The sequence below is a fragment of the Sturnus vulgaris genome, chromosome 16 (assembly GCF_052056855.1).
Source record: "Sturnus vulgaris isolate bStuVul1 chromosome 16, bStuVul1.hap1, whole genome shotgun sequence".
Lineage (NCBI taxonomy): Eukaryota > Metazoa > Chordata > Aves > Passeriformes > Sturnidae > Sturnus > Sturnus vulgaris.
In genome coordinates, this window is record NC_142258.1 from 12093806 (window position 1) to 12109244 (window position 15439).

The 15439-nt window shown below is 38.9% G+C and overlaps 1 protein-coding gene across 50 annotated transcripts in view; it reads right to left on the minus strand.

Moving 5' to 3' along the window:
* The window catches only part of RBFOX1 (RNA binding fox-1 homolog 1), a 1116721-nt gene that overhangs the window by 36723 nt on the left and 1064559 nt on the right, over window positions 1-15439 (minus strand). For 43 of the 50 annotated variants that reach the window (XM_088174490.1, XM_088174487.1, XM_088174481.1 and 40 more), the window contains 2 exons: window positions 11099-11231; window positions 2318-2357 (listed from right to left, as the gene is read on the minus strand). In XM_088174490.1, the coding sequence (XP_088030616.1) occupies window positions 2318-2357; window positions 11099-11231 (173 nt within the window). The remainder of the gene's footprint in view (window positions 1-2317; window positions 2358-11098; window positions 11232-15439) is intronic. The other 7 variants (XM_088174482.1, XM_088174483.1, XM_088174480.1 and 4 more) reach the window with 1 other exon arrangement.

A 15439-nucleotide genomic window follows, 5' to 3' on the forward strand; every position in this document is an offset into this window, starting at 1 on the left:
GCTTTTGCTTTCTCTGATATTTCTAAGTCTCCTTTTCCTCCAATCTACCATTAAACCCTACATTGTTCAAATATTTTTTTTCTCCTTTTTTTCACAGAGCATTTGTCATTTCACAAAGCTTCAGCTTTGCACTTAAAATGAAAAGCTGAGTGGAACTATGTCATAAACAATTGGGATTTAATAAATAACTTGGTCTGCTGCAAACTGCTGCACTAAGAACTAATACACTGTGAATTTCAAGGTTTCATTTGATTTATGCCAGTTCTATCTTTCTCTCCCTCCCTTGAAAATGCTTTATATGGAAGAAGGCACAAATGTGAAGAAAAATTATTTATAAAATAAAAAGATTTGTACATTATAAAGAAACTAAATTTCCAGAAGTGTTTTAATTCTGTCATCTGCTATAAAGATAAACATTCTGTTGCATTAAGAGAACTAAGATATGCAATCAGAAATACGAGGCTGCAACTGAGTGAAACCAGTGTAGATTTTTCCATTTCCTAATGCCACAAGTATTGCAGACAACAAAACTGAGCCTATACTAGAAATTCGTAACTTATTCAGTATCTTTCTCACTGAAGCCACCCTCCATTTGGAAACAAAATATTAAAGGCTGTGGGAGGGTGTGAGGCCACCTAAAAATAACATTGTCAATCACCAACGAGATATTGCTAGCTCTCTGCAGCAGTGGCTTCCACACCTACAAACTGCTCCAGTAACATTCAGTTCCCACCTCATCCCTCACCCTGAGCCCTCCTGAGAAAGATGTCTTGCTGCCCTGCAGATTTCTGCCTTGGTAAACTGAGTAAAACGGGTGTCAAACTCTTTTGATGGTTTGAAGCAATGTGAAAATTGGAAACCAGAAGTGAAGAAATTCCACAATGGGACATGTGCCCTATACAGCTCAAAAACTGGGCAGCAGCTTGGGTGGGATCAGAGCCACTTGCTTGGCTTGAGCAAACCTTTAGGCAGTGGGTGATTGCTGTGTTATAAACAATATCTTACTGATCACATCACTGAGTGCAGAAGTACATGGGGAGAGGACTTGAGCCCTCGCTTATTCATTTTAAATATGTTTTTAAGCTGCACAAATGCATTTTCAGAGAAGGATCAGCCTTTCCACCTCCATCAGAAAAAACAAAACCTACTTCATCCATAAATTAAGTTTGTTTTCCTTATTTATATAAAACTTACTAACAAAAATCTGTTCCCTTGGGAATAGTCCTACAAGATTGTTGATAATGAACACAAGGGATGTTTCCTAGCACTGCCTATTTAATTTTTAATATTCATACAAATTTCAACTCATCCATCTCATTTTATCTCAACTGAAACAGTACAAGTAGGTTGCAGAAAGTTGTCTGGTGAAATAAAGATGATAACCTGTAACTTAGAACCAGGTTGCCTTATTAAAAGAATAAAAAAAAAAAATATTGTTTACTGCCAGTGAAATATTTTACATCTACATATTAGGTATAAGAATTTTAGAAGAGTGAAATTTAGCCTCAACCCCCTGAAACCTCTTGCATACTCAGACATATGGAGCCTCTTTGCACACATTCAAGATAAAAAAAGTTGGCAAGAAAAAAACAATGTATGAAAACTTGAAAAAATAAAAAAATTTTAAAAAGTAAAAATATTATTTAAGATGAAATTGGTGAACAATTAGGTGCATAGATAATGATGGATCCAGGACTACGAATCTTTCCTAACAAGTTATTTACTGTATTTTGAGCAGTCTCTACCCATCTCCTTCAAACTGAAATTAGTGGATTTTAGAAGTGCAATTTTTGGAAGTCTACTCAGATTACAGACAATGCCTTGCCATATTTTAAACTTACTATGCCATTAAACTCTACTATCACCATGGCACCTACACATCCCCAGTGCTGGCCGGATTTGGGAAACCTCTATCTCTCCATGAAGTACTTTCATGCTTCAAGTATTAATAATATCAGCTTGCCTTATTTTTTTTTTTTTAAGAGCTTGTAGGGATATGCAGAATGTTTCTGCTTTGCTTTATTTTTAATTTGAACTTAAATTACGAAGGGAGACGCCCCTCCATACAGGCACACACATTTTTTCACATCTTTTTGCATTCATTCAGCATTTGATTGAAGAGTTAATTCAGCTCCACTGAACAATGATAGATGTAATGAACAGAAAGGTCTTCCAATGTGAGAGATATTCTTCTCAATTCTTTCTGACAGGCAAGGGATGGTAAATAGACAAAACAGAGTCAAGCTAGGCAGCAAACTTGTAAAAAGAATGACTCTGGTAATGTACAAGGACAGCATGCACATCAATGAATACTTACATAAATGTCTGCACCATAAAATCCATCCTGGTATACAACACTGCAAGGATGCACACACAAAGAAAAACATCCATATTAGTGCATTTCCACATGCAAATGCCACCAACCCCTGCACAGCTGAGGTTAGTCTCTCACAAGAACAGAGGGGAGGGGGAAGGAAGGCACTCTTCACATTGGTTAAGGAGGTTGGTAGCAATTATCAGAAGTGAACCTATACCAAATACATCATCTTATCAAGTATGCCAAATGCTTAGTCAAAGGAAAGCAAAGCATGGCAGGACTGGAAAAGACTTTTGATAAAGTTTGGGGGCTTTTTTCTGCCCCTGTTATTAGTTTTAAGAAACCACATATTGACAGTGTTTTTTCTTTCCTATAAAAATTTTCAGTGGGCCAATCCTACATCCAGTTTCAATACCTTTACAAAAAGCTTATTCTTGAAGCACTGCTTTCTTGTCCTGTACTTATGCTGACCCTCTGAAATAAAAGGTTACTTCTCATTACTTAGATGGCAAACAAAACAGCCTAAGCTGAAATGGTGAGAGGAGTGGGTGAAATAATTACACTGGTGGTGTTCTACCCACTGGGTCAAATCTCAATATTCAGTCTACACAGAGGTGAGAGAACCCACAGGTACTGCATTGCTGGCTCAATGCACATTACCATAGTGACAAATGGTTTATTGAGAATTTCAGGGTGCTATTCTTATGAAATAAAAAAAAAATAACTTTGCCTACTTGAGCATTTTACAGCTTTGGAAAACATGCCAGTGTTTCTGAGCTGCCCTGTTTTGGTTGGTAGGATACATTACTACTTCTCTCTGAAGAATGTGGTAATGTTGCTGTTCACCCAGATATGGTCTTATTTCAGCTAAGATCAATCATGAGAGTAAACGGTGAAAAACTCTAAACCCTTCAGGATAAATGGCACAGTATGACAAAGACAACTTAAATGATTACACTAAATAAAACTGGAACTGCACAACAGTGGCCCAACAATTACACCTATTAGGTCATTCCTGCAATTTTACATCTATTTGGCAGTTCTGCAACTGGAAGTATCTATTTCCAATATCAGAATCAACCCAAGCTGTTTCAAGAGCTAAATACGGGAACTAATAAAACAGTAGGGGTTTTTTTGCAATAATATTTTAAATTTAGGAATACTATCATCTAGGAATAATAGTTATTACCAAGTTGCTAGCCTAAGCCATTTTGCAATTCCAACAAGAATTTTCATGTAAGAAATACAACTGATCTATCGAGGTCAATGACCAAACCCCACAGGGCTGAGCTGTTATATGTCTAAATCAGAATCACTTGAGAAAATCATAAATATGCATACATGCACACAGCAACATGGATAAAACCACACTGATGATAAAAGTTTGCAATGGAATAATAACAGGTGAAAACTCAGCTCCACTTTAATCAGAGTGTCTGCCATTTGTTCCAGTAGGGTCAGATCTTTACTCATATATTTTTCTATTATTATGTCTGCAGAGTAAAATATGCAAAACCTGGTCTACACTGGCAGCTTTCAGAGAGCTTCTGACTTACACTGCAGTGTACCTTCATTTTGGTTTGGTTTGGATACTCTGATTATTTTAAAACACTCCATGTTTTTCTTAACCTGTTTGCACATAAGAAATAAAGCATTCCACACAACTGTGAGGTAGGAGCACACAATCATGGACAGCATGGAAGGACTTGGATGAGGTGACACACAAAGAATACTGAGTTTACAGGAGATGAGGGTCCCCCAGCTCCAACCCCCAGCTCCTCACATCCCTGTGCCACTCCTGCTGGAGGTGGGGGAGAGCTGGGGGAAGCTGGTTTAGGTCCTACCTCTGTTTATAACCCTTCAACTGCACCTCAGTAGGAAATTAAATTCATTTTTCAAGTAAAGTCTGTTTTGCCCATGATGGCAATTGGCAGAAAATGTCCCTGTCTTTATCTCAACTCAAGAGCTTTTCCATCCTCCTTTCTCCCCTGTACCCTTGGGAGGGGAAGGAGAGCACAGCTGGGTGAGGGTCTGGCAGCCAGCCCAGGCCAACCCATCACTGTCCATTCAAACATCCCACTCTCAATTGCCATTAAACATGGCTATTCAGAAAATAATGCTTTTGAAAAAGCATGTGTCAGAAAGGGAAAGTTTTTTTCTTCCTCCTCTTGGTGTTGGATATGCAGTAAAGATGAATAGGGGCTGATAAATTTTTCATTCCTTAGTGCAGCTGGTTGTAATCCTGGACAGGTTCATTCATCCACCCCAGTCTTCCTTCCAGTCACATCCAGACAGAACCTTATTTTGAGTTCTAAATGAAATCACTTCATAAATACTATGCTGAAAAATGTACCCATCACTAAAATGAGACATATATGCATAACTCCATCATTAGATACAGCCAATAGTAAGATGAAGTGACAGAATCAGGTAAATGAGTATAACAGTCCCAAGCAGGACTTGCACTACAAAAAAAATCAGCTGATTTTATCTTATTTCCTATGATCTTACATTATGACAGTGATATTAAATAAAAAACCCTCTGCCTCTCCTGAAGTTTAAGGAAAAGGAATTCTTCACACTTCCATAGATTTTTTCAGAGAATATTTTCTCTATTCATAATTCTTGTTATTTTTTGATTTGTGACTGAATCTTACAAGTAGAGTCAAATGTATTTTCTAACAGCACCCTTTATCAAAGTAGAAACCACCAAGAACTAAATTTTGCTTTTCCTTCCTTTAGTATAGAAATTTCCAAGGTTTTTTGTTTGGACTTTTTGGGGGTTTTTTGGGGGGGTTGTTTGTTTGGTTGGTTTGGTTTTTTTTTCTTTTGGTTAATTTGATTTAATTTGCTTGGTTTATCACCCCTTTTTCTGTCTCTGAAGCTCTAGGCAGAAAACAAAAGGGATGTCTTGAGCATGGGAAGAGACTGAAGGCATCACACAGGGATCCCTCTCACAACAGCTCCTTTTACACTTTATATTAAAAAAATTATCCTGGTAGACAGGTAAGTCTTGTGCTCCTTGTAAAACAACAAATAGCCACATTACTGAAATCTGAGTTATTTCACCCAAGGAATGGATATGTTAATGCACTTCCTAGAGGCATTAAAAAGAACAAATTTGGGGAATTTATTCAGTTGTATTTCATTATTTTATTGTGTTAAGGAAAACTCAGAGAAGTGAGAAATCTTGATTTAATAAGAAAATGTGCATCTAAATAACATCATATGTGGCAATAATTTCCTGAAATTATTTTATCTAAATAGGAAGCTCTTTCCTCATCAGGTATTATCCATCAGACTCTCATGGGTTTAGCTCCTTTATTTAAGTCTCAGTGTTTTATAATCACTTTTTGTAACTATATTAACACAAACTATTAACTGGTTTAGATTCCACCTTTATAATATTCTGGGAGAACTACATCTGTCTTCATTATCATTTTTCTGTCCTCATCTTTCCAAAAGACTGAGTTGGACAATCTATCAATGACATAAATAGTCAGTCCTTGACTGCACAAGCCCTAGCTGAGAAGCTTCCCAGCAGTGAGGATCCATGGTGCTCAGCCACACCCAGCCTGAGGCTCATCCAGAGTGCTGGATTCAAGGGAACAAATGGAATCACACCCCTGATTCTGATGCCTTCAGTTTTAGCTTTTATCTTTTTCAGATCCTGTACTGCTTTAGGGTTTAACTCTGAACTCTATACAGAGTGTTGGTGAGCTCTCCTCACATTTTGGTCAGACAAAACAATCCTTCCAGGCCTGAGAGCCAAGGACACCATCACAGCCTCGGGCCCCAAAAGGTATAAACAAAGGTGAATCAGGGGAGAAGCAAACCAGGGGAATATACTTCATTACCTGAAGGTATAATTGGACAATTAACCTCTGCTATGCAAACAGACCAAATTTATATCTGGATGAAAAACTCATGACCATTGTCCATCTCAGGTGTAGCCTCTGCGAGGCTCCCACACTGCCCCAGGTGAGTCTGTTCAAGGCCTTTAACAAACACCTGCTTTATTCTTTTACCTCTGTCTAGCCTCTGTTCTAGGTGCCATTGTCAGCATCAATTCCCTTCCTTGGCACAGCAGTGGGCACAGCTCACCATCACCTCTCCAGCACAGCCACACGAAAGCTGAGGAACAGCAGTTGTGTTTTGTGACTGCTGGGAGGGTCACCCACTGTCCTACACTGTCCAGATCTTGGTCTGGAAATCACCTTTAACATGAACCCTTTATCTAAGGTCTTCATGAAACAAATTAAAGAAGAGATGCAGCTACAGCCTTATTTAAACCAAAGACAGAATTAATGCTACACTTTCCCATACTCTGATAACAGAGTTTTAAGTGCTGTCAACATAGAACTGAAACTATTGTACGAGGCAGTTTCAAGTTTTTAGAATGTTGTCTAATTCCAGTTTCCTGCCTTTCCAGGTTCAACAGCTTCTGCCATGGACAAGTTCCATTATCTGCTTTGTCATATTGACTGAGGGCATTGCTGCAGAGAACAAAGCTGGCAGACATGAATCAATGTATGCTGGCAAAAAACATTTTTTGTTCCAACAATTGCCATATACACAGAGTCCAAAGAGCAAGTTTACATGAGCCCAAGGAAATGTAGTGGGAAAAACCCGTAACAACCAGAGTAGATGTAGTAGCTCATACTAATCTTCTTAAATTTAGAATTCAGAATAAGGGTTGGAAAATAAAGCTGTATTTTCATTTTGAATCAGTTAGCAAGTAGCACTTGAGAATGTTTACTTTAACAAGAGGAACAGTTTCTGAATAGTCTCTGTTATTTCTCCTCCACACTCCCCACAAATTTGCAATTCTATTTAGGGTTGGGTTCGAGTTTTTTGTTGTTTTTTTTTAAACTTCTCTCTTTTGAGAGAGAAAAAAAGCATATTGCTCTCTGCTGCTTTCCCAGGAAAGACAGCAGAGGAGGAGATAAAGACTGAAAGCTAATTCTCTGTTAGCTTCATCAGAACTGAAAGGAGCAGAGAGGAAATGTGGAGACAAAGTCATCACACACTAAACCTGTGAAGAATTTAAAGCAAAGGATGCTGAAACAGAAAGGCTTCTCATCAGTTTCACTACTCCTGCTATCTACTACTGCTCTACTACCAGATATACCAAGACTGGGGTTTCTTGACAACAGATTAAAGGTCCCTACTTTGCCTCTCCTGCTGCACCATTTTGAGGTTAAGCACCTCATGCAGTGCAGGCTTCCAAATTCTAAATTTCAGCATTCAATATTCTCACACAAACCAAGCTTTACTCCCCATTTCAGTGTCAGGGGGGTTTTATGATACATTAATTATATGCAGTTATAAGTAAGCTGCAGTTCTCATATTTCAAGGCATTAGAGATGATGCCACAGATGCTTAAAGGGAAATACATTCCATGAGCTAATAAACAAGATGCTATCTCAAGGAATTGTGAAATGTCTCACTTAGAAGTGAAGGATCCATTAATTACTGGGGTAGTGCCATGCATCTCATGAACAGTAATTCCATTTTTAAGTGACACATTTTAAAGCACATGTGCTGTTCTTTGATTTATAAGAAAATAAAGGCCTTAAATATGGTTATACCCAGCAATTTCCCTGGGACCCAGTAAAACCTGTCTGCTGCTCCCCAGTAAGTGGGGGGCACAGCAGAAGACACCTTTCAATAGGAACCACCATAACTCATCCTACCTTACTACCACAAGACCTAGAGGTAGATCAAGATCTAAGGTTAATGAAAGAAAAGAAAAGAAGGTAATTGCAATCTTCAGCTTTATATTTTGCAACTACACATAGGTTCTTTCTTGAAAGGAAATATTTTTCTAACTAAACACTGATAGATTTTAATGTAAATTTATTACTAAGATAGTATCTGTCATTATAGAAAATATGTCTCTTCTTCTTTTTTGATGACAGAAAACACTTAAGTATAAAACTTTTGTTTGACTGTAAGGCTGGGCTCCTTCCTTGAGTGAAAAATAAAAAATTGCTACCAAATTAATTGCAAAGCAGCATTCAAAACTTACTCCATTTTTCTTATCAACAAATGATATTCCAAGTTGTTTGCTTCCTTCTCTAAGCTGATTCATTCTCTGTGATTTCTTTATTATCTCAGTAACTTTCCTTGACTTCTATTCATGTTGTGACCACATTCTCATAATTTATTTTCACTGATTAAGGATTTTTTTTTCTGATAGAAATTCCTTATTGCTTCTTTGATGGGTCACAGGATAGAATAGGTGAGCAGAGAACAAAGACTCACACAGAAATTCCATGTTACACACTTGTACCAGTCAAGATACCAACTTGAGATCTAATATGCCAGGCCAAAGAAATTAGGGGAAAATAAAGCTTTATTACCCCAGCTGTGGATCAGTGCAACAGAGATATGTATAACTTCATATTTTATGATATAAGATAGGCACTGACCCATGGATTACAGAATGGGCAATTCAGAAAGCAAGGCTGTACTGGAAAACACAGGGGGATTGAGAGAATTAAGTACCTGAACTAAGACCTACACGATTTAAGACAGGGCTTAGTAATTAAAAGCTTCTGCAGTGTCAGATTATGTTTTGTGGCAAGGTGAGCCCTAGATCAGCAAGGGGTCCCCTCAGACAGCTGGAAGCCATCGGAGCAAGGAGATGATGGCACTGTGACCAGAGCAGTGCACGGCTCCCTCTGAAGCCAGATTTGGCACGAGCACGAAGGCAGTGAGCTTCAGCCAGCCTGTCAAACCACCCTGCAGGGCAGAGAGGGTGCTCAGCTCACCTCCTGGAAACCTGTTCAGCTGCAGCACTGCTGGACCTGAGTGCAAAACCTCTGCACTGACTTACAACAGGAGTTCCCTGTGCTTACACATCTAACTTACTGCTAAAGATGCTGGCAATCAGCAGTTCCATGAGGATATACGTGTGCTGCACCTGGAAATGGAATTCTTGCTGCTGAATTACTGAAATAATTGTAATAATGTGTATACTACACATGTATACACATAGAGCACCCACGTGTGGCCTCTTAAATTAAGGCAAATTTAAGTTACTTATAGTGAGAAAGTATTTACTAATTTTGGAAATACTAACCAAAAGCTATTGTCCAATTCAAAAACTATCACACACAGCTGGTAATTATTTTGTATGTACCTTTATGACTGTATTTAACTAAGGTTAAATCACTACATATTGCACTCTATGTTCATATTTAAGAATTTGATTTTAAACAAGGTAGAGATGGAGGGTCCACTTCCTTTAGATGCAGTATTCATTTGGTAGCTGAGGAATTCTGATTAAAATCTGAATGCAGGAATTCTGAACTTGTTTCCATCTTTGCCATGTACAAATTCCTGGGCTGACTCCAACTGAGAGTATGGCAACAGAAGGATAACTTTGGTGGGACACCACCCTTGTGTGTGAATTACCAAAGGTAATTCAGGCAAACTTCAGAAAAGTGTCTTCCTCCAGTAGTGGTAATACTGTTTGCTTAATACATTACACAAAACACTCAAATAAATCAACAGAATACACTTTTACAAAATAACTTGATTCTGTGGCATCATTTTTACATTAGTTTTTGCCGGTATAAATATATCCTTGAAAACTCAGCCCAAAGGCTAACTGATGAGATTAGCAAATGTGTCTGGAAAAAGATGCTCCTTTTGGCTTAATGGAAGCAAGGTTTACTGAGAAACTGTGGGAACTGGTGCAGGGCATCCATCACCTACTGGGATGGAGCAGGGGGCCAGGGGGTGTGCTGGCAGCTCCTGCACAGGGGGACATCCCCAGTGGGAGCCAAGGAGATGCTGAACAGGATTTTGGTGAGGGCAGGGAGAGAGAGAGAGAGAGAGAGAGAGATCACCTTCTCTCACTGCCTGTGCCAACCCTTCCTGATCTCTTCCCAGAAAGATCCAGTGGCTCTACAGAGAGGTAGTGGAAAATCAAGTTATGTGACAAAATACTACTCTGGCCTAGGATCTGCTAAGTTTTCTGATTCTCCAGATTTCCCCATTTCTTACCAGCTGAAAATCTTTTGCTAACGCTATTAGAGTTTTTAAGTTTTACATGCAGCATACAAAGCCTTTCTGTGTCAGCCTTTGCACAGCTACAGGAGAAACTGTTTCTTCTTTCTTTCCCCCCAAAATATACCTAAACCCCAAACAATCTTCTGAAATAAAGAAGATTATAGAGTTTCTAGAAATTAATACTATTAATTCCTCTTCTTGGTTCCTTAGTTTACTACTTGGTTTTAGTAAATGCAGGTCACTGAGAGCGAAATTTTAGGGTATTAAGTAAACGTACACAAACCCCATGGTCCTGAGTGGACCACTCCAGATTTCTATCATGCCAAAGATGGTAACTAGAAAAACTAAGCAAACTGCAATCAAAAAAAGACATATATATGTATAAAAAAACAAATACAGCACCAAGCCTTCAGGTGCAGAGACAACTTTCAGCAGGCGGTTTGAAGAAAAAGAAGTTAACTCAATCCAACCTCCTTAATAACCAGATGTTTGCAATCATCAAAAATATACCTTTAGCCGAAACAATCTCCCCGTTCCGGAGCATTCCGTGCGCGGGAGCATTTACATAACAATATGTGACACCTGAAATGCTTAAGGCCACCAAGCATGGCAGGACAAATTACAGTCATTTTTCAAGGCGCCGTGCGAGGCGCCGGTGCCGGGCAGGCACGACCCGCGTGCAGCGGGGCTGGGAACGGTGCCCAGGCTGCTGGGATCCATGCTATGTGAGGCACAGGTGAGGGAAGCAGAGCTCCTTACCCGCCGTAGGCTGGGATGGGAGGAGGGGGAGCTGCTGCTCGGAAGGTGTTGTACACCGTGCGGCCTCGGCCTCGTAGGTGGGCACCTCTGTACGCGGCAGCGGCGGTCGCAGCAGGGTAGGGAAATCCTGGCACTGCAGAAGGAGAAAAAAAAAAAAAAACAAAAAAACCCACAGGGATTAGTGTGCACATTCTGGAGTTGTGATGGTATATAAGCTAGCCTGGAGCTGGACGAGGGAGTCGCCAAAGGGTTTGGCTTGGGGTGACTGTATGATGCCTATACCCCCAAATTGTCTGTTCTGTTGGTGTTGAATATTGAATTCTGCAACTTTAAGACTGGTTCCAGGAGTGAAGCGGGGGGAAGAAGAAGTGCAGAATTTGTTATCAGAGACTGCACTGGCTCCCCCACATTCCTGCACACAGACTGTATTGTCTGCAGTGGACAGTGAGAGAGAGCTCTGCTTTGCTCTTGGTTAGTTTTTCTGTCTAGCTGAGGCAGAGAAGTCCCCTGGATTGTTTTTTTCCCTTTTTCTGTTTCCCTGGAACTGTTTGAACCTGCTCTGGACTGCAAACCCAGAAGAGCCCTGGGAGCTGACACCTGTGGCCCACCAGGCCTGGCCTGGGCTGTGACATTCCCCAGCACAGGAGGGACTGAGAGCAGACTGAGTGAGCCGGGCAGCCATGGAAAGAACTCTTCTAAATCTGCCATCTCCTCGGAACGGCGAGAGGTTTTGCTGTTTGATATTGTTCATTGTTGTGCTGGGAGGTGTGTTGAAAAAACAGTTTTCTTTTTTTTTTCCACTTCTCTCCAATTTTTTTCCTAGAGGGACCTCATTCAGAGGTTTCCTCCCAAATTTGTCCTAAACCAGGACAGGGTTTTCACACAAATGTGCAGGCAGCAGGCTGGGGGTTTGGATGGCAGGGTCATACAGGGCTCTGGGGTGCTCAGATGACACTGTTAAACACAGTGGTGACTGGTTCAGCCAACACCACTGCCAGGAGACTCCCGAGGTCCAAGTTCAGGCTCAAATGTTTAATGTCAGATATTTGCATCACATTATTGGATCTGCCTTCTAAAGTCAGCCCTGTTTTGAGAGGGGGTGAGACATTACAGACTTAGGTGACCTCACGTCATCTAAATTATCCAGTGATTTTGCCAATTGAACAGAGCTTTGCTTTTGCTCAAGAGTTGGATTATTAACCAGCTCCCAATTGTGATAATGCAAAGCATTTTTCCTCTTTCCTTGTTTTTTGGGGTTGCACCATGTCCATAACAGTACCTTTCAGTCCTTCAAAGGCAAGAGTTGTATATCTTAGGAATACCTCTGAATCCACATAATATTCAGACCAAATAGAAATAACTTAGTCATATAACAAAGAAATTGACTCAGATATTTTTATACTGTCATTGGATCTGTGAACATTAATTACCATGCCATGTGAGACTTAAAAGATTTTAATCAGAAATTGAATGGTAATACAGTATTAGAGGCTTTCCTTCTGTAATACTCCTCTCTTGATAACTTTTTAATTGAAAAAATAATAATAAACCCCCAAAACAACAAACAAAACTTCCCACTTTGCTTTCTCTGCCAGGTTTTAAGCAGTGCTTCATTACTTCATTTCTCCTTTGTACATATGCTGCATGTCAATGTTAGAACAGGTATTTCTTGAATGAATTCATCAGTTGGACAGATAAAATGAAATCCAGCTCAAATCCAGTTGGCAGTCAGATGTATATCACTGTGTTTAATTTTTTTCAGTGTGCAAATAAAGAAATATAACAAATATTGCTTAGCACAGCCCTAATAAAAAAAGCAAGCAAATGGAAGTACTGATGTATACAATTTTTAAAACTTGAAATATGAATTGATTTCAATCCTCATTTAGCATCAAATTTTAAAAGAAGCCTTGAATTTGAAAAAAATAAAATTTAAAAAATCACAACTTTTAGGCCTTGCTGGCTGAACATGTGAAGGTAAATACTGTAATTATGGTGATTTCTCTATTACTGCCTTACTGCTGTGGCTTTGGGGCATTGCTAGGTCCTTCTCTCTGACAAAAAGGTTGTACAGTAATTCTGCAAAGATTTACATGCCTGTGATGCAACATAAACCAATCTTATGGCAATGCAAATAAATTAGATCTGTCTTAGAAAGTGCAAATACCATATTTTATAAGGAATATAAAAGGAATATGTCAAAATCAAAAAGATGAACTTGTAGAACTCAATATTCTGTTGATAACTTTGAAAGCAACTGCATTTAAGAAGTCTTAAAGGAATTGTATTGGAAAACATTTATTTTAAGGAAAAACAAATATACATCACTCACATGAAATTTGGATGCTGTAAGTAGTTTTACATGTTCAACAAGTATTGACCAGTGTAAATCGAGTAGTGTCAGAATTATGACCTGCTGCTGGAAACATGCAACTTCTGTCCTTTCCCTTTCCAAGTGTACAGCCTTGTTTAAAAATTAATACAATATGCAGAGGAAAATGCAAAAGATAGTTCTACATAATGTTCAAAGAACTGCAGACCTGCACACTCTCTCTAGTCTTACAGTTTTTCTTTTTTTTCTTCATCCAGTTTTTGCTCATTTCCAGTTCCAGGTATTGGACTGGATGGAGAACTGATCTAATCCAATGAAGTTACCTCTGTGTAAGAGTGATGTTCAGCTGCAGTCTGCCTGCCTGAGAAAAATCCCTCCTTTCCAACTAATAGGCATTTCTAGAAGTAAGTTTCTCCAATAAATTGATTGGTAATATGTGTTTAAAAAATGCAACTAATTAAATAAAAATAAATACATCCAACAAAACAGTGCTCAGAAGAGTTTGCTTAGCAAATGGGTGGAAATGGATTTGAGAGAATGGCCAGGAAAAATTGGTATCTGAAATGGTGGACATGTTAAATGATAAGCTGTCGCCTTTAGGGACACTCTTAAACTGTCAAAATTAAGAGAAATTTCACTGATCTAAATAGAAATAAATAAATTAAAAAAAACAAATCAGACAACCTTAAAATTTCTTCACTTGCATCTCTAGTTTTCTAAGTATTCTTATTCACAAGAAGAACAGGAGTGATAGAGAAAATCCAGCTAACTCAAAAGCAGCCTAAGCTGCAGCAATGTCAGATATGTAACACCATTGTGGGCTTGCAGATATGGTCTGCCAAGTCCTGCCCAGAGAACTGTTCTAGTAATTAATTCTTTGTAACAAACACCTACGATTGACAATGTTTACAGTAGTTGTTCTTTTAGGGTCCTAAGTAATAAATTAAAACCAACTGGAATTGTTGGAGACGCTGAGGAAATGCCTCTGTGAAAGAATGAACTCCCAGTGTGGTTGAGTTGTACCCAGCTTTCACACAGACATATTAAGATACTTAAGATATTAAGATATCTTGCAACAATTGAGCATTTATCCTAAATTCTCTTTATTCTTCATGGCAGTCACACCTTGGAAAGAACAACAAGGAGTGTCACTGACCTCAAATCTTTGACAAGTGAGTGCTTTCCACAAAGAAATGTCACTGGAAGAGCAGAATGCCCCATCAATGAATGAGTCAAAAATAACTTTTTTTTAAAATTACATTTTTATGAGAAAGAAGGCTTTCTCTTAGCAAAAGAGAAGAAAAAGGAAGAAAACAGAGATAGCAGGGAGAATCACTTAGTCCATGAGAGTTTACCAAATCCAAAACCTGTAAGGGAGGCTTAGCAGTCATGGGAGATGTTAAGACAAGATAGTAATTTTTTTTAAAACATTTTCAAAGGATCTGCAACACCAAAGATGAGTTTGAATGAGAAGCCTGAATTAATGTAATTGTTTTGCTATGCTTGCCTTGCTTTGCTCTCTTAATAAAGTCACAGAGCATAAAAAGTCTAAAGTAACCAAAGCACTAACAAACTTAGGATGCAATTAGTGGAAGGCAGAGCACTGATGTGCAGTTCTGTCAGGAAGAGGATTAGACATGATGGAAACTAAACATGGGACTAAGAGTGCCAGTGCAAGGCCTTACAATCAAGTGAGGTCTAACAGCTGAGTTTATCCATAACAGAATGATATCCATCCCAAAAAATGGATTCGGGTCGATCTGAAAATCAGAGTATCTGAAAACACGCTTTCTATTGTCAGGTAGTAATATCAGAGATGGAGATTAAAGGTAATGTAAAGTAATCAACAGGTCTTGTTGCCCTAGATTTGAGTTCAGAAAAAAAACCCATAATGCTCCTTCAGCCCAGCTGAGAAATCAGATGGGTAGGAATATGTAATAACCACAGAATTTATTTAGCTACCAACTTTTTAATATCCTCACCCCAAAATAACCAGCAGAAGAGGCAGC